The 18,630-nt window shown below is 43.1% G+C and overlaps 1 protein-coding gene across 3 annotated transcripts in view; it reads left to right on the top strand.

The window, feature by feature from the left end:
* Positions 1 to 18,630, top strand: part of grik2 (glutamate receptor, ionotropic, kainate 2) — a 285,837-nt gene that overhangs the window by 73,498 nt on the left and 193,709 nt on the right. For all 3 annotated transcript variants that reach the window (XM_077206044.1, XM_077206033.1, XM_077206055.1), the window contains 2 exons: positions 9,202 to 9,369; positions 11,763 to 12,020. In XM_077206044.1, coding sequence (XP_077062159.1) covers positions 9,202 to 9,369; positions 11,763 to 12,020 — 426 coding nt within the window. The remainder of the gene's footprint in view (positions 1 to 9,201; positions 9,370 to 11,762; positions 12,021 to 18,630) is intronic.

Raw genomic sequence — 18,630 nt, 5'->3', positions numbered from 1 at the left:
TCCACTGTAAAACAGTTCCAGAGACTGCTAGGTCTTATGGCAGCTGCGTCCAACGTGATACCTCTTGGCCTCTTGCACATGAGACTGTTACAGTGGTGGCTCAGGACCAAGGGATTCTCCCCGAGGGGAAATCCGCTTCGCATGATCGTGAGTTTGCGACGGTGTCATCACGCCCTGATCATGTGGAAAGATCCTTGGTTACTGTCCCAAGGCCCTGTGTTAGGAGCTCCTTGTCGTCGCGTTATGCTAATGACAGATGCCTCTCTCACGGGTGGGCTCAGGGTCTGTGGGAGGACCATCATCGTCTGTGGCACTTAAACTGCCTAGAGATGTTGGCGGTGTTTCAGGCTCTGAAACACTTCCTCCCAGACCTAAGGGGCCACCATGTTCTTGTCCAGACAGACAACACATCGGTGGTTTCTTATATCAACCATCAGGGGGGTTTGCGTTCTCGCCCGCTTTACAAACTGGCACGTCAGATCCTTCTATGGTCCCAGGGGAAAATTCTTTCTCTGAGAGCTTTTATCTCCCGGGATATTTAAATCAGGGGGCAGACATCCTGTTAAGACAGGGGCCGAGGCCCGGGGAATGGAGTCTTCACCCCGAGGTGGTGGAACTCCTATGGAAACATTTCGGTCTTGCCGAGGTAGACCTATTTGCTTCTCGAGAAACATCACACTGCCCGCTGTGGTTCTCTCTCAGCCATCCAGCCCCGCTGGGGTTGGATGCGATGGTACATCCGTGGCCGAGGTCACGCTTGTACGCTTTTCCCCCGATCGCTCTGCTCCCAGGAGTTCTGGAGAGGGTTCGCCGGGACGGGCTCAGTCTCCTGCTAATAGCCCCGTTCTGGTCGGCCCGGGTATGGTTTGCGGACCTAGTGTCTCTCCTCAACGGCTCTCCCCTAGAGATACCGATCAGCAGAGATCTGCTCTCTCAGGCGAGTGGGTCGATCTTTCACCCCCGTCTAGAGCTATGGAGGCTGTGGGCTTGGCCTCTGAGGGGGCCCAGCTCATAGATTCTGGTCTCTCGGCTGAGGTCGTTGAGACCATCCTCCGATCCAGAGCTCCCTCCACGAGGAAGTTATATGCCGCGAGGTGGAAACTTTTCACCTCTTGGTGTGGAGAGCGCCAGCAGGACCCAGTTAACTGCCCGGTTGGTACAGTCCTGGATTTCCTGCAGGACCGTCTCTCCACAGGGTTATCCCACTCCACACTGAAGGTGTATGTGGCGGCCTTAGCTGCTTACCACACCCCTTCAAGTGGAGGTTCCCTCGGGAAACACCCGCTTATGTCTCGCTTCCTTCGTGTCACCTTGAGGCTGAGGCCTGCAGTTCGCACAAGGGTACCAGCTTGGGATCTGGCCGTCATCTTAGAAGGTCTCTCCCTTGCTCCTTTCGAGCCCATCGAGGAAGTTTCGGAAAAGTTTCTTACTCTAAAGACTATCCTTCTTCTCGCTATCTCATCTCTAAAAAGAATTGGAGATATTCAAGCACTTTCGGTGGCTCCCTCGTGCCTGGAATTTGCTCCTGGTTGGTTAAGGCCTTTCTCTTTCCGAGACCAGGTTATGTTCCTAAGGTTCCAACTGTTTCAGTTAGACCTATAGTTCTGCAGGTTTTCTGTCCTCCGCCTTTTCTGACGTCAGACCAGGAGAAAATTAATTTGCTGTGCCCAGTTTGGGTTTTGATGCTTACGTCCACAGAGCTGCCCTGTGGAGGAGATCGGAACAAATGTTCGTCTGTTTGGGTCACCTAAGAAAGGGTGTCCTGCATCTAGAAAAAGGATGAGCAAGTGGGTGGTCGAGGCCATCCCACTTGCTTATGGTTCGGCCCATCAGCCTTCACTTTGGCTGTAAGGGCTCATTCCACCCGGAGTATGGCTGCTTCTACAGCTCTTCTTTCAGGAGCTTCTCTTCAGGACGTTTGTGATGCGGCAGGCTGGTCCTCACCGCACACTTTCGTTAGATTTTATTCCCTCGATCTTAGCTCCACTCCCGGGGCTCAGGTTCTCTCGTCGGTTTGTGTCTCCTAATGACACACGACGGGGATTTGGTCGTATGGGGATGTGGGTATTGCGTTCCCACTGCGATTTCACGCAGCGGTAGTCCCTGAAGGGGAACGTCCCGGGTTACGTATGTAACCCTAGTTCCCCGAAGGGACGGACGCTGCGTGTCCTGCCATACTCTCGGCATCCCCTTGGGTCGCTGCTTCAGTAACTTTTAAGCTGGCGTGTTGTGTACTCAGGGGATATTTATAGCTTCCTGGTCGATGACGTCACTCGCCGTACGCTCATTCTCTCCATTAACTGATTTCATTCATGCTTCAGACGCGTCACGCTGAGGGCGTTCCCACTGCGATTTCACGCAGCGTCCGTCCCTTCGGGGAACTAGGGTTACATACGTAACCCGGGACGTTCTTAAGAAAATAGCAGTTAGGAAGAATTTTATTCTTAACAATGTTAATGAATCTGGCACTAGAACTTTAAGTCTCCTGTTTCTCAGATGTTGTACCTGAGAAAACAGACCCTGGTAATCCCACACATGCCTTTTTATAGAGTCAGGATATAATTATATCAATATGTAATTCTGGAGATAATCTCACAGCTCTGATCTGCCAAGAAACTTATGTCTGCAATCAACATTGCTCTTAAGAAACACAAAATCGTTAAACTATCAGAGCTATCCACATTCATTTGATTGCTTTATTCTCTTACTGTAGCAATTGTCTCATTTGTTTCTATTTTTATTTCACACAATGAATTTTTAGGGGAAACGTCTGTGACAATATTGATACTTGATTATTTCTGAGAGCCTCTGAGCAATATAAATTTCCTCTGGAGTGAGTTGGAAGAATTAATAGCTTTCATATCCTGTAATTATCTCTAGTTCAAGTGGAGTTCCTGAACATTTATGCATTTTCTGACCCTGCTCTAAATGAATTGATTTCCATACTGGTTTAGTTGATTATTGCTGGTTTGATACTTATCCAGTGCATAGCTATGCAAAAAATGTCTGTCAACCAGGATGGTCTTTCAGGAGCAGCGGAAAAGTTAAGAAACCTTGTGTGGAAACAAACATCAACATCTATAAAACAGCATATGACCCTTTCAACAGTGTTTTTAGGGGTGTTTGCAAGCAGCATTGCCTTCTTACAGCGATGGAGACCAGCAGACATTCTGCTATCGATTTGCAACACATTTCAGCAAGCTATAAAAGTGGGGTTGAACTTATGATAAAACCAGCATGATTCAACATTTATGTTGATGAGATTTCACACCCCTCATCTGTTCCCCTTAAAAATCCTCTTAAGTCTTCCAGGATAAATCTCCTTCGCATTCAGCAGTTCAGCATGGCTCCTTCCCACCAGAACACCGGACAGCAACTAGAAAACAAATACAACCATCAATAATATCCATCAAAGTTAACTTCTGATAATGGCTAACAAGTGGTTGCCTTAGATTCTAAAAGACTCCCTAAAATGTGTTATATTAAGAAAAGAAGAGCAAAAAGAAATGAAAATAATGTGAGTATGTGCCATTTTCATGTTGAAAACGGTTTCATTTCACTGAGTCTTTCTTGTATGATATTGATCAGTTTTGTAGGAAATCCCACTGTGGTCGGAGCGATTGATGATGTTTTAATGATAAATGACAGGAAGATGTCCACTACTTTACTAATTTCCTCAGTGCTGTTCTGGTGCTCGGCTGTAAGCAAGCGTTCCCTGTGGAGGCAGAAAGGGATGTATTGTGCTAGCATTGATTATGTAACCGCTGTGTGATAAATATATCACCGCTTCTGAGAGTGTGATGCGAGCGATCGGGTCACAGGGTATTGTTCAGGAGATAGGCCAGCTGAGATCTGAGCCAGTGTCAGTCACTGCACCGATGCCAGCTGTAAACATGCAGCACTCCTGGCCAGGCCGCAACTGAAATCATGGGAATGTTTAAAGTCAATTGAAATGGACAGCCCAGTCTCAGTAGAAAAACGTACCTGTGGCAAATTTTTTTTGCAAAACGCAAAATATGTTGCGTCGTGCACGATTCGCAACGGTTTCAAAGTGAAATGTCCAGTAAATGGCGCTAAAAGCGTGTTTAGTTTTTTTCCGGAACAGGTGAATATGGCAACGTTTTATTACGTTGGAGTTTGTATGTATCCGCAGATCTGAATTGAAATGTCCGGTGAGTGTCGCTAAAAAGCTCAATGCTCCATTTTAAAATAATGTGCACCTACACTATACCCTAAACCTACCCGATTGTGTTAACAAAAGCAAATGTGACATAAAAATGCACTCGTAACCACGCCATTTTACAGTAGCTTGTTTTTCAACTCTTGTCTTTGAGCTCTTTCATCGTGACTCGTCTTTCAAATGATTCGTACCCGAGCGCAATTCTGAAAAGTTCAAAATATATTTGTTTACAAATCATGCACTACGGTAAAAAGTGTTTTGAGGTCATAACATAATTGTGCAAGGAGCAGCGTGAAAACAAGTCTTTATTAATGCATAATCTGCCACTGTAATCATAATTGTGGGTGAAAATGATTAAAAGTGCCTGCTATTTTACTGCCTCTTGTGTTCCTTTCGTTAGAAACTGCAGTGATATATGTACGTATTGGTACGTATTTTGCGTTTTGCGAAAATGTTGCCAGTTTTCCAATGAGTCTGTGTTGGAAATGGAAGTTGTGCTAGTCATTTCTTAGTGTGATGTATATCCGAGTGAAACGGCTTCTAGAACAAGAACACATGTGGGCGGGGCTTGATTTTGTCTGTGGGGAATTGATTGGATGGTTGTGGCTTGCTATTGGCTAATCTCATGTGAGTGTCAGGTTGCCCCGCCCTCATCATCAGAGAAGAGAAGAGATGCTACAAGAGTAATTCTGATTCAATATTGTATACTGGAAAATATTGGTGCACCAATAACTCATTTATAATAATTACTGCAATATTCCACAACACAATAGGAATTGGTGATTTGGATTTCATAGGTACTTTAACCATGTTATGTTTAAAAATGTATCTTAAATATTAAGTATTTACTCTAGGCATTTTAGGTTCTTAAGACTTACATTAGTTAAATGGCAATGATAAAATATTGTGCAGTCTCGACTCATTTTAAAAACTGAAAAGTTCTGCATATGTCTGATTAAATGTAACATACTACGGAGCCCCTAAAGGGACATGGTGATGGGAAAAAGTATGAGATGTCAATGCTTTTGCGTTCTCTCGTAAATGTTTTGCGTTCCTCTGTGAAACTTTATGTATATATGAAATAATGCACATTTTTGCGAGGGAACGAAAAGGTATTGTGAGCGAATTAAGTTTCTTGGGGTAAACTTGCACGAGAGAACGCAAAATCATTGAAATATATTTCTCCATCACCATGTCCCTTTAGGATATATACAATAGAAATACAGTAAAAATAGTAAACATTTATTCATTTACAAGACTAATATGCTATAAAAGTATTGAGCAGAATCCAAAGGAATTGTTGGGAAGGAAGGAGACTGGGACAAACACAAATGCTTTTTTCTGACATCTAGTCACAAAATGTCTTAAATTGCATATAAATATATATATAATACATGGTTGTATTGCACAAAAAGCATTGCACCATATAGTCACTTGCCAACACAGACTAGTTAAAGCAGTCATTGATAATTCCATATGACTAAACTGTTAAAATATTATTTTTAAAAAATATCATAGTTCCAGCCAATCAGAATCTTGAGTAAAATGTCTGCCCACATTAAGTAAGAAAGAGATGGTGAATGCTGTAAATTGTACATGTCATTTGAAAGCACATATAGACAGAGGCTGAATGGCTATGGGAAAATCCAGATTTGTCAGGTGCTTGAGTGATCTTGATGAGAAATTGACATTTCCCATTTGAAAACGATTCATCATATCATACAAACCCCAGTTTATCACTGTCAGAGACGAGCGTGCCCTATGAGTTACGAGATGGATGATGGATATATAATGTGTGAATGTTTTTCCTGGGGGAGAGTTAGTTGTTACCTGTCTGTTATAGAGAATGTCAGTCGATGACCTCTAGTGACCTTACGTTTGATTTCATGCAGTAATCAATATTACTCTTTCTGTTCACATGTAGATCTGCTTCTGTATCGCAGTGCAGGACTAAAACACAGTGGTGGTTTTAAGCATATATAGTGAAAATGCATTTATGCTCCTTTATACCGCTTGCCGCAATATTATTATTATTATTATTATTATTTTTTTTAGATATGTTCTAAATTATATAATTTAGAACTTCACAGCATCTAAAAGCTACATGTGAGAAAATCCCAATCAGGTAAATTGATGGATGAACAATTTTTTCAATACTATACATATCATTTTGTGAAACACATTAATAATGGAGAAGTTATGCTTTATATCATACATAGTCATTATATCAGGCACTTGAGTTAATGGGACACCTTATGAAATGATGCAACCATGAATAGTACTGGTAGTAAACATTAACTTAAACCTCAGACACACTTTTAAACTGAAACACATTTCCTCAAAAGAGATGCTTTGTTCATATTATAGTAAATCCACAAGGGGAGTTTGTTTTTTTATGTTCTCTTTCTCTTTTGTAAAAGACTGAGAGATTTGTATCAGCATCTCAATGTCTCTCTTCTTTGACAGAAAATGCTGTAAGGGATTTGTTCCAACCACTCTCTATTCATTTATCTGCAACTATTTTTACTTTTCACAATCCAGTTTACATTAGAATTATTATTTTTTCGGCTACACTTTATTTTAATAGCCCACTCTAGATATTCCACTAACTATTGGACTAAGTAACTACATTAGAGTATTAGTAGACTGTTTGTTTAGGGTTAAGGTTAGTGGAATAAGTTGACATGAACTTGCAAAGTTTCTTTATCGCTGTCGGTGGGAACCTTGTTTCTCCGTATTTCTTTTTCTTCTTCTTCCATAAAATCATTACGATTGGTCACCCTTTACGCCTGTCTGTGTGTTTTACAAATATTTTACAATGAAAAGTATTTAAAAGAGCTTGTGACTGAACCTAGTAGCTCCATTGGCTCCCTAAACTGTCAGTCACACCTCATAACTCCACCCACCTCTATCATGAATGACGTTTCACACACAGTTTGCAGCGTCTCTGCTTGTGTGCAATGCAAAGGTGAATGAAGAACAGATTTTTTTTATATAATAAAGCGCATTTCTCTACTTAAGAAACACTACATAGTATAAAAGCTAATGTTTTATGTATATGAGGAGCGGAGAAGCTTTAGCACTTAGAGACATCACCTGTCTGTAGCTCTTGGTCTTTAATAATATGAGATTTTGGCCAAATGACAGAAAGAAAATAAAAACACGCGCCCATAGCTACAGTAAACTTTATAACCTGTAAGTTGATAAATGTATTGCTCTTAACTTCTTATTTCTTAAAGCTTATTTATAAAGCTTATATATAAAGCTTATTTCTTTCAATCTTAGAAAACAAGTGTTGAAACAACAACTATCAATAATAGTTTTTCTTGTCCTACACCTTTAATATCCAACAGTAGAGAGTTGTGTGTGGCGGTGAAATGGTTTTATTTGCACTGTTTTGAGGGATCATTTAAATGATGGAGCCTCCAGTGAGTGTAAGTAAAACACTGAATCGAGCTCTAGTCTGACATATGGTGAGTCAACAGGGGCAAACTGCTGACTGACCCAAGCAAAACACTTCAATCTCTCTATGCTGTGCTTCACTGCTCCCCAGGGCTTGATTGATTGATTCGCCAGCCAATCAGAACACATCAGTCCCCAACACTAAAGGCATGCATTAATATACAGCCTGTCAAACACACTTACAAAGGGAACGCGCTCTCAAAACATACCTTCTGTAAGGAGCTTGGATATATATATATATATATATATATATATATATATATATATATATATCTTTTACACACTCGAATGGGTTGAGTCAAAGCAAGCAGTAACTTTCTTTTCCCCTTCCAACTTCTGACATTACACTGTTCTTTAACATTCACCGCACTAAACCTACTTACTTTGATTCCATATTTTGCTGTTCTTGTATTTATGCTGGTATTAAGTTTGCACTACATTATTTGTTAAAATGTGTTAAATTGTATGTATTTCCCACCTCCCTTTGTGAAAATAACTGTACTTGCGGATAATATATTATTAATGAAATAAAAGGCCACCTAATAAAGAATTTCCATTTTTATGACTATGTTTTTAACAATGAAATAGTAACACTCTTTTAAAAAGTACATGTTAAATCATTGTTTTAAAGTTTCTGTTGTGCTTTAAGGAAGCACACATATTTTGATGAGTTTACTATAGAAAAAAACATATGTTTATTATAATTTTAACTGGAGTGCGTTATTGCATTTAAAGTTAATGTTTAAAATGTACTAAACTGCAACTTTATCTTTACTAATATATTTATAAATACATGACACAAGGTTTAATAGAAATTACATTACAGCAATTTCTGGTCAGTGTTTTTGGCAGTACACTTTAACCTTATCATGTAATTATGAAATTACATATAAAGCCTCACAAAAAGCTCTCTAAAGTTCAGATAAATGCAAATGTAAACTAAAACATTTTCATTTAAATGCACTTAATATGCAGTGAAGTATCTGAAAACATTACATTCAGATACTTAAGCATATTATTTTAATTTAAAGTATATTATTTCTGTAATTAGCACTCTTTGTAAAAGTCTGCTATAGTGTACTTTTTCACTAAATGATCTACTGGTGTTGACAAGTTTTTTTTTTCTTGTTATATGAATGAAATTGACAATAAACCAACTTTGGCTTTGACTAATTTAATCTGCACACTTATATTATGTTTGAATATTTTGTCACTTATCTTCTATATTGTATCGTATACATTATATTCTATTAATTGTATATTTTCTATTACATTATATTATTCAATGAGTGTATTATATTATATTATATTATTCAATGAGTGTATTATATTATATTAATTATATTATATTATTCAATGAGTGTATTATATTATATGATAATATTCAATTAGTGTATTATATTATATTAATTATATTATATTATGTTATATTGCTCACTGAGTGTATTCTATTCTATTCTATTCTATTCTATTCTATTCTATTCTAATTCAATGAGAGAACTAGAGCCCATACGGTAACAGGTTAATAATTCTTTGTTTCTCTTTATTCTCTTTTTTAGGAGGGATATTTGAATCCATCGAAAGTGGCCCATCGGGTGCTGAAGAACTTGCCTTTAAGTTTGCTTTAAATACAATCAACAGGAACAGAACTTTACTGCCAAACACCACACTTACATATGACATCCAGAGGATAAACATCCACGACAGCTTCGAGGCCTCCAGGAAAGGTAAAGCCAACTCCTTCAGCGAGAACTCACGCCATCACAGACAAATCTGCTCTGAGATATATGAGGAGGGACATGGGCTTTAGATTGAATTCGTTTAACCACAGGGGGACATCAGTAGCCGTCTGGTGCATATGCAGAGAGAATTGATTGGTTTTAGGTAATGAGTCAGAAGGGGTGATTCAGTGAACTACTGATACCCCTGAGACAGGTCTGCAGGCTGCAATCATATGTCATTTACACGCTGGGGAAACATCTGAATTCTCTTATAATGATTACACACTCCATTAGCCGCTGCTACTGGAACTTTTTTTCCATGCCAGTTTATTTAAAGATTACAGAGATGCAATTAAAACACAGTTGCATTGCCAAAATAATTATGGGTAATGAAAGCAAATGAGTTCAGAGTTTGGAATAAATATAATTGTGGACAATGAAAGTAACACAATGCGCATTGGACATTCTATTATAACAAAATATCAAGTACAAAAAAGTTAAAGACACACTATGTAAGATTTTAGGATTAAAATATCCAAAAATCACTAGAAAATGTTATATATTCTGTTGATTTGTGTACTTACATTATCCCAAATGTTTCTAAGAATGTTTAAATCAAGAGAAATAAGCAGTTTAACTAGGACACGGACCTATCAGTGACATCATACTCGCGTTACCCTCCATTTACGGTTTTATTGTGTAGAAACTATGAAAAGACCAACGTTTTAATATATTATGTGTTTTGTTAGACAGGCGAGGACCTGTTTGGATACATTCATCAACAGAAAACTAATCATTGCTATACAGCTCAACACATTTAGTCTTTTTGTTTAAATCTCGTTTTCTTGATTTACCGCGAATACCATGTTTTACCATCCTAATATCGATCTACCTCACTGCAGTGAGCAACAAGTGTCTCATAGTAGCCGCATAGTAGCGAACCAAACAGAGTTCGATGATCTCGATGAAACTCACGTATGTCCAAAACGGTTACTTTTCAGGAAGTGAAAAAAACACTGTAATTTAAAAGCAGTTGAACGTAGCGTTGCATACTTGGTACGGCATCTTTAAATGTAACCATATGCTTGCCAGTGTAATGATATAATCCACATTTGACCAAAATCGAGTTTAAATGTACATACGTGCATATTTTACAGTAACGGTGGTAGATACGTGTTCTTCCGAACATTAATTAGAATGACCAAGTCGCGTTTCATATTGACAGATGAATAGGCTACGCTCAGTTTATTAAATACGCTCAGTTTATTAAATGTCTCTTGCAAACTATGAAGGGACAATGAATCAATACACTGACATGGCAATGCTAGAATGATACTTTGTTTGCACAGTCCTACCGTAATTTTGTGAATATATAATAAACTTGTGAACAGTTGTCAAAAACAAACGTTTGCTGATACTTTACCACACAGGGTTATTCGGCTATCCAATGCTGAGCTTCACGAGACCGGCGAGATGCCTCCACAGGGTGGGAGATACGCGGTGTGATTGACAGCTTTGACAGCAAATGGATATACGTGAAAATCAGATGACATGATTTCACAACTTTTTATTGGTCATTTAGATAATGTGAAGCTTACTGTATACGGAAATGAACCTGGACATTCTATCCGTCGAAAAATCTAAAAATCGGCAAAGTGGACATACGCGGTTTTCATCGGACAGCGACGATATAACATAACTTTCATAACACATAACACACTCAAATGTATCTAAACTGTTGATGAGCGGACGAGGTCATAATAAATCTCCACTGTTCTCGAGCCGAAGTCACGGCCTCATCACGCTACGCCTCTGTTTTGAATTAGCGACATCTAGCGGCGAAACATTACATAGGTTATTTCCGTTGTTTAAAGGCACACAAATTAATTTTGTGCTATCTCTCTCTCCAGCCATTCCCTTATATTATATTTTCATAACAATACTCAGTGTGCAGACTTTTCTGGATACCTAGAGCCCAGAACGTGAAACTGTATTTTTCTCCTTTTTTATTTGTTCAGCTTGTAAAATATCAAATACAAAACAGTTAAACAAAGGAAATGAACCTAATTCATTTTCCAAATTCACTCCAGCCAATCCATTCTATTATATTTTTAGGTAACATTTTATTTTACAGTGTCCATGTTACATATGCTACATGTCCTATATTCATTTACCACAGTGAATTATGCATAATTACATGCAACTAACCCTCAACCTAACCCTAACCCTATAGTACATGTTGTTAATTAATATTACTCAGTAGTTAAATGCATAATTACACTGTAACAATGGCACCTTAAAATAAAGTGTAACCTATTTTGTAAGACTGCTCTAGAAACCTAGAGCCCAGAAAGTAACATTAAGTTGATAAAACGGTATTTCTGATTGTATTATTCCAGCTTGTGACCAGCTCTCTCTGGGTGTGGCGGCCATCTTCGGCCCGTCCCACAGCTCTTCGGCCAACGCGGTGCAGTCCATCTGTAACGCTCTCGGGGTGCCGCACATCCAGACCAAGTGGAAGCACCAAGTGTCAGACAACCGTGACTCCTTCTACGTCAGCCTTTACCCAGACTTCTCCTCCCTCAGCAGAGCCATTTTAGACTTGGTTCACTTCTTCAAGTGGAAAACGGTCACTGTGGTTTACGATGACAGCACAGGTGAGAGCTCAACGGTTTGGTGTTCTGATTATTCTCCAACAGTCCTTAGGCAGACTGACCCTTTGGCCTGGGCTTTGCACCATTCCCTGGTCTCCGTCTGGACTTCAGTATGGCCAACCCCCCCTGGTTGACAGGCTCTGTTAGAACAGTAGGCAGCAAGTGCCTCCACAGCGAGGGGTACATATGCCATATGCCAGAGGTCGCCTCAGGAGCAAACTTGCCAACTCCAGGCTTTGCTGCCAGATTTCCCAAAGCATTCACTCAGCCTTATTCACAATTCTGCACAGCAACAACACAATTTTATTCGGTGACAGTGTTCATATAAATGTGGCCCAATAAAGCAAAAAGACACATTGCTTAGACTTAGGTTCATTAGTTAACTACCCTAGTTAGCATGAACTACTAATGATTCTGAAGCTGAAATACAGAATTATTTTAGACGAATATGCTTGTATTCAGTCACTGACTAGATATATTTAAAATAATGTAGCCCACTTTATACTGGTAACAGAAGACCTTTGGCATTATCAGGACCCAGACATTATTATACATTATATTCAACATTATATATAGTAGTTTAATGTAGTACTGACACTAAAACTTTTTTTCTCACAAAGTAATTTTCATTTTGGGTGAACTATACACAATACATATTGTCACTATCAACGATACATATTGTGGGGTGATTCTCCAACTATGGTACTTTTTCTGTCATTGACAGATATTAAAAAAACTAAAAAAACATTTCCACTTTTTTTGTTCACACGCTTACTACATGTGTAGGGGAACCTATATGTAAAACAAATCATTGTTAAATTCTGTTGTTTTATATAAAATAGGAGGCATTTTATTTGCGTTTTTTTTTTTTTTTACTATTTTGCCTCTGTCCCTAGGCCAGACTTTGGGTCTTCAACCCTATCTCACTTAAAATCTAATACTGATATAATTTTAAATTCAAACAGAAAGTATGCATTATAACCCAATTCATTCAAATCTATTTTTTTTTTTTAGATATTTCTTTTCAATTTGACATATTTTAAACATGTTGAACACTTGTCCCATGGGTTCACTGTCATTTCCACACCTCTGCATTAAACGCAATCCCAGGCTCAGTGTTCTAGATTTGTATACTTAGTAACCATAGTAACTGACACTCCAGAGGAAACCACATGACTGAATGAAAGAATGGTCCCAGCAGAGGTTAATAAATTGAAGATATATCAAGGTATATATGAGAAATACTGCGAGTATGTTTATTGTATGTCATTTCTGAACCGCTCATAATTCATTCCGACAGAAACATTTCTGGATTTTTACAATTTCATCAGGTGATATTTGAGATTATTTAATGCTAACTCTAAAACTAACACTAACAGGCTAGTCAAACATGAGATATTAGAGGGAAAGGGAGAAAAAGTAATTTCCACAACCGTCTTTTCCACATCTGGCTCCATGGAAGTGATAAAGACAGATTGGCTTGGCAAGGACATTGTCTGTGCTTAAAAGCAAAGTAGTTTGCCTATGATACTAAAAATATAGTGTAAACACATAAACTTTACATAAAATGTTATAGAGAATGTGTTAAATTGAGATATTTTATTGTTTACAACTAAATCTGACATAGTCTCTCTGTTGTTCTTTAAGATGGCACCCAAAACATCAGCAAATAAATGTCCAGAATATTCAGAGAAAGACTAAAATCTGATCCAATTAAATATGCTGAGTTCCCTTTCAGTCGATAACGTCGGACGTAGTCGACGCGACTGAAATGGGATCACGCTAGGGAGCCTGTCTTCTTCGAGTACTATTGAACGAGCCAATGTAATTGGCGTGCGTGATTCGCATCACACACTCCGCCCCCGCGGCGCGGGTATAAATACGGAAGTGGATGCACGCACTAGTTGCCTTTCGCTTCGGAGCCGATCGTTTGATGTCTCTGAGAGTGCTGTTGTCTACAACGAGCGAGTGTGTCGGTGTTCTTCAGGAAGACTCTCCCAGTGCTGGTGTTCTACAGCGCGAGTGCAGCGGTGATCGCGAGCTTTGAGCTCTCAACTGCTGTTTTAACAGCAACAAATTTCTAAATGTTTGTGTGTGTTGATGGCTGGTTAGAGGGCGGAAAAGTGAGTGCTTCACTGTTTCAGTTCTCTGTTCAGTGTTGCCGCGGTCATTCCCCTGTGTGCTCCGGCACTGGTGACGGTCCTATTTTCTGAAAGAGCAACACGGGTGCGTTTGCGTCTTTTTCAAGATGTCATTCCGCCCGTGCGTTTCTGGGTGCGGTCGTTCCCTGTCTCTCTCTGATGGTCACAACTGTTGTGTCACGTGTTTGGCTTACAGCACGCTGAGACAGCTTTTGTGGACAGCTCATGTTTTCACTGTGGGAACATGACTGTCGCAGTGTTGAGGGCGAGACTCGCCTTCGTTCGCGGAGAGCGAGTCCCCATTACCATGCCCCACCCTCGGGTGCTGTGTGGGATGGGTGACCGGAGGATAGTGTTGGATGTCCCGCCCGGTAACCATTCCCTGTGGGCTCCTCACTCCTCCCTTCCACTGCAACCACTGGAGCCTCCTGTGTTGTCTGCTGGTCCATCTGTAATGGGTGGGCCAGCGGTTTCACTCGGGGCTCCCCTGGAGGACAGGACGCCGATTGCAGCATCGGAGGGTGAGCTGACTTCTAGAGATGATGACTCGGCTGCATTGTCTCCCTCCGGGAGTTCAATGTTGCCCGAGCCGGATCCAGAATTATCAGCTATGCTGAAACGGGCCGCCGAGGCTGCCGGGCTCGAGTGGAACCTCCACCGTGTCCCGTTCAGTCTCGGTTGGAATCTGGAGTTTGGTATCTTGGGGCGGGCCGCGCTGGTTCTCAGCTCGCCGCCCCAGTGCCTTTCTTTCCCGAAATGCATGGAGAGCTTGTCAGGTGGTGAACAGCATCTTTCTCTGCCAGAAACTGCCTGACTAGCTTTTCCCCCTCATTACCCTTGATGGAGGAACGGTGAAGGGTTGCGAGGTGTCCCTCCATTGGAGCGGTCTGTCGACACAGGTGCACCTGTGTCCGGCGGCCGCTGCCTTTTGGGGGGATCCTCGTCTCCCCCCTAAGGCCTGTGAGTTTCGTCTGCTCCGACGGGCAGAGCTTACAAAGCCTATGGGCAAGCCCCTTCCTCTTGCGTGCCATGGCGTTGCTGCAGGCTAGGGCACCCATGGCATGCACGAGGGTAATCCAGACCGTGCGCTCATAGGTGAGCACCGCACTGCATCCGACCTCACCCTCCGGGGTACGGGTGTCGTAGCGTGATCGGTCTGGCGATGTCCACCTTGGTGGTCCAGTAGCGCCTTCGTTGGCTCAGCCTGGTTGGTATGGCGGATGCGGACAAGGTTCGGTTCCTGGTCTCCCCAATTTCCCAGGTTGGGCTGGTCGGCGACGCGGTGGAGAACTGCATCAAACAGTTCTCTGCCGCTCAAGCGCAGACGGAGGTCATCCGGCACATCCTGCCCCGGTGGCCAGCTGCTGCTTCCAACCGCCGCCGGTGGCAGCTCCTCCGCCTGCTCGTCGCCGTGGGCGTTCTCCGGCCGCCGCTCCTGCTGGCCCTCCGCAGCAGCCTCCACCCAGGCCTCAGCATGGAGCCGGCCGCAGTTGAGACGCCCAGCCCGCTCCAGGCGCTGCCAAGCCAGGTGGCAAGCGACAGCGAAAGCATTCCGGAGCGGGCCGCCCAGGAATGGATGAGATGCTCTTGGAGTGGCACGATCACTCCCTCCCCCCGGGTGAGGGCCGGGTGGAGCCTTTGTTTGTGTGTGTGTCTGTTCCGCCGCTGGCTCCCTGAAAAAAAAAAAAAAAAAAAAGCGGAGCAAGCGGTACCCACACTTCAAGGAGAGAGCAATTTCATCTGTTCCTGGGTCCCAAGAGGGCCAGTCTGGCGGGTGTGACCCTGTATAGCCTTACACCCCTCAGCTCCCCCTTGGTCGCCAGCAGGCAGCTTGGTGCGTTCGAGGACCCGGTCATCCGCCTTCTCACGCGCCCCCTGCCGCTTGTGGAGACAGGTAAGTGTTGCACAGCACACTAACACCACTCTCTCTACTTTGCTGCCCCACCTCAGGCTCGGCTACCCCGCTCAAGTCAGTGATAGTCATCACATTAGGTGTTGAGCAGACGTGCTCCTGAAAATTCAGTGATATTCATCACACCGAGTGTTGAGCAGTGCTCCTGACTTGTGCGTGCTTATCTTATCCTGCTGGCGAAGGATTTGATATAGCCGCTCCTCCAGCCGGTACGAAGGCCAGTTGTAAACTCGTTCTTCGTGCTACTAGGGGGTGGGTCGTGACCATCTTGGCCCAAGATTGGTCTGCAGCTTTGACCTGAAAGACAGGTGCTTCAGATCTCTACCTCCCGCACCGCAGGCCATCCTGTGTGTTGCGTCTAAGGGTGGAGTATCAGTACAGTGTCCTTCCCCTCGAGTGCTCCAGAGCCCGTTGGGTCTTCAGGTCAACTGGAAGAGAGTAATCTCGCCCACGGGCTGAGTATCTCTTTTCTAGTTTTGGAGGGGTAATCGGTCAAACATGTCTCTCCAATGAGAATGTGTTCAGCTGGTGTTGAAGTGAGAAAGGGTCCCACTGAAAGAACTTTCAGAGGCTCCTGGGGTATATGGTAGTCGCAGCCTTTGGCTCCCTCCATATGTGACCGCTTCAGCACTAGCTTCACGATCGAGTCCCGAGGTGACCGTGGCAGAGCAGCTCACCCTGTGTGACTATAGTTCATCCCAGTCTGCTGCCAAACCCTCTTCAACAGAGGGGCCATGTACAAAGGGCGTGTTTTAACGGGGGCCTGGGCGACCCCCGACTACACGGGCATTCGTGCCTCGAGTTGTTAGACATTGCGACCGTTGCGCAAGCTTCCCCTGCATGTCACAAACTCACTTTCACCTCCTCCTTGGAGTCAGACACTTCTGAGGGCGCCTTGTTCCACTCCTCCCGCTTACTCAATCGTGCCGCCATCGAGCCTCACGACAGTTATAGCCAGGGCAAGTGGAGACTCCATCCCCTGGGTCCGGCTGGGTCATGACCATTCCGGGGCCGCTCAGTTGCCCCCCCGGTTTTATTTTTCCGCCAGTGTTTGGGTAAACCGAGCGGACTACCCTTGGACAAACACTGGGACTCAGCTGCCCCAGGGGCCCGCAGAAATGCGTTTAACCCCAGTGAGCCTTCTAAGAAGTGACGGCGACTCAGGGTCGCCTTGCGCTGCTCAAGTCAGTGAGATCATCACACTTCATGTTGAGCAGAGTTGCTCCTGAAACTCAGTGAAGTGCATCGCACTCAGGTGTTGAGCAGCAATGCTCCTGTAGCTCAGTGAGTCCATCACAGGTAGCGCAGTGAATTCATCACACGCAGTGCTGAGCAGAAATGCTCCTGGTGCTCAGTGAAGTTCCTCGCACTCAAGTGTTGAGCAGTAATGCTCCTGAATCTCAGTGAGTTTATCACACTCAGGTGTTGAGCAGTAATGCTCCTGAAGCTCAGTGAACTTGTCACACTCAAGTGCTGAGCAGAAATGCTCCTGTCGTTCAGTGAAATTCTTCGCACTCAAGTGTTGAGCAGAAATGCTCCTGAAGCTCAGTGAGGGAATGCTCCTGAAGTTCAGTGAACTTGTCACACTCAAGTGCTGAGCAGAAATGCTCCTGTCGCTCAGTGAGGTTCTTCGTACTCAAGTGTTGAGCAGAAATGCTCCTGAAGCTCGGTGAGTTTATCACACTCAGGTGTTGAGCAGGAATGCTCCTGAAGCTCAGTGAACTTGTCACACCCAAGTGCTGAGCAGAAAATGCTCCTGAAGCCCAGTGATCTTCACATGTTGTGTTGAGCAATGCTCCTGTCTTTTGCGCCCGTCACTTGCACCTACGTGCCAAGTCAGGAGAGGAACAGGTCTTCATAGTTGCCCCTTATTGGCCCAACTAGACCTGGCTCCCATCAACAGCCTTCCTGACTTCCCCGGAAAAATCTTCAGGGGCGGGGCACGATGGCACACGCGTTCTTCCCCCGGGGATTCCGGGCGGTCTTACATCTGAACGCGGAGGTTCAGGTGGCTATCACAAGAATGTGTGATAGTTACCATCACTTCGGCGAGCACCCCCTAGAATGGGGTAGCGTGCTTACGCCTTTAGAAGTGGAACCTAGTCGTTGAGTGCGTCTTCTCTCCAGAGGAGATCCTGAAAGCTTTCGATCACTTCAGTGCTCTCTTTCCTGCAAAATGGGTGGCAGTAGGCTGTTTTCCTAAATCACCCTCAAAATGATGTTGCCTCTGTGTTTAAACGACGCTCATCGGGTTGCAGAAGTATGCAGAAGCACGTTCTGATCGTCAGGTTCCTGAGGAGCAAGGTCTTGTAAATCCTTGTGTCCCTCTTTATCCTCTTGGGCCTTGTCCCTGGTGCGACTGCACTGCAGAGACCGCCCCTGAGCCACTGCAGGTAGTGAGTTAAAAATTCTGTTATATCAGTTCTCCTGCTCGCGTGGTCTCTACTAGAGGGTAGGGACTTGCTCGCTTTCGGTCAACGTATTGTGCCTGGAGTCTGGGCCGGCTAACTCTCACAAGCTGAGACCCCGGCTCGGATTGTGCCCAAGGTTCCTACCTCTC

Source organism: Siphateles boraxobius, unplaced genomic scaffold (assembly GCF_051911475.1).
Source record: "Siphateles boraxobius isolate OS27281-9 unplaced genomic scaffold, OSU_SipBor_1 12, whole genome shotgun sequence".
NCBI classification, from domain to species: Eukaryota; Metazoa; Chordata; class Actinopteri; order Cypriniformes; family Leuciscidae; genus Siphateles; species Siphateles boraxobius.
Note: the sequence above shows the minus strand (reverse complement) of the source record. Positions and strands in the feature narration are given on the sequence as shown.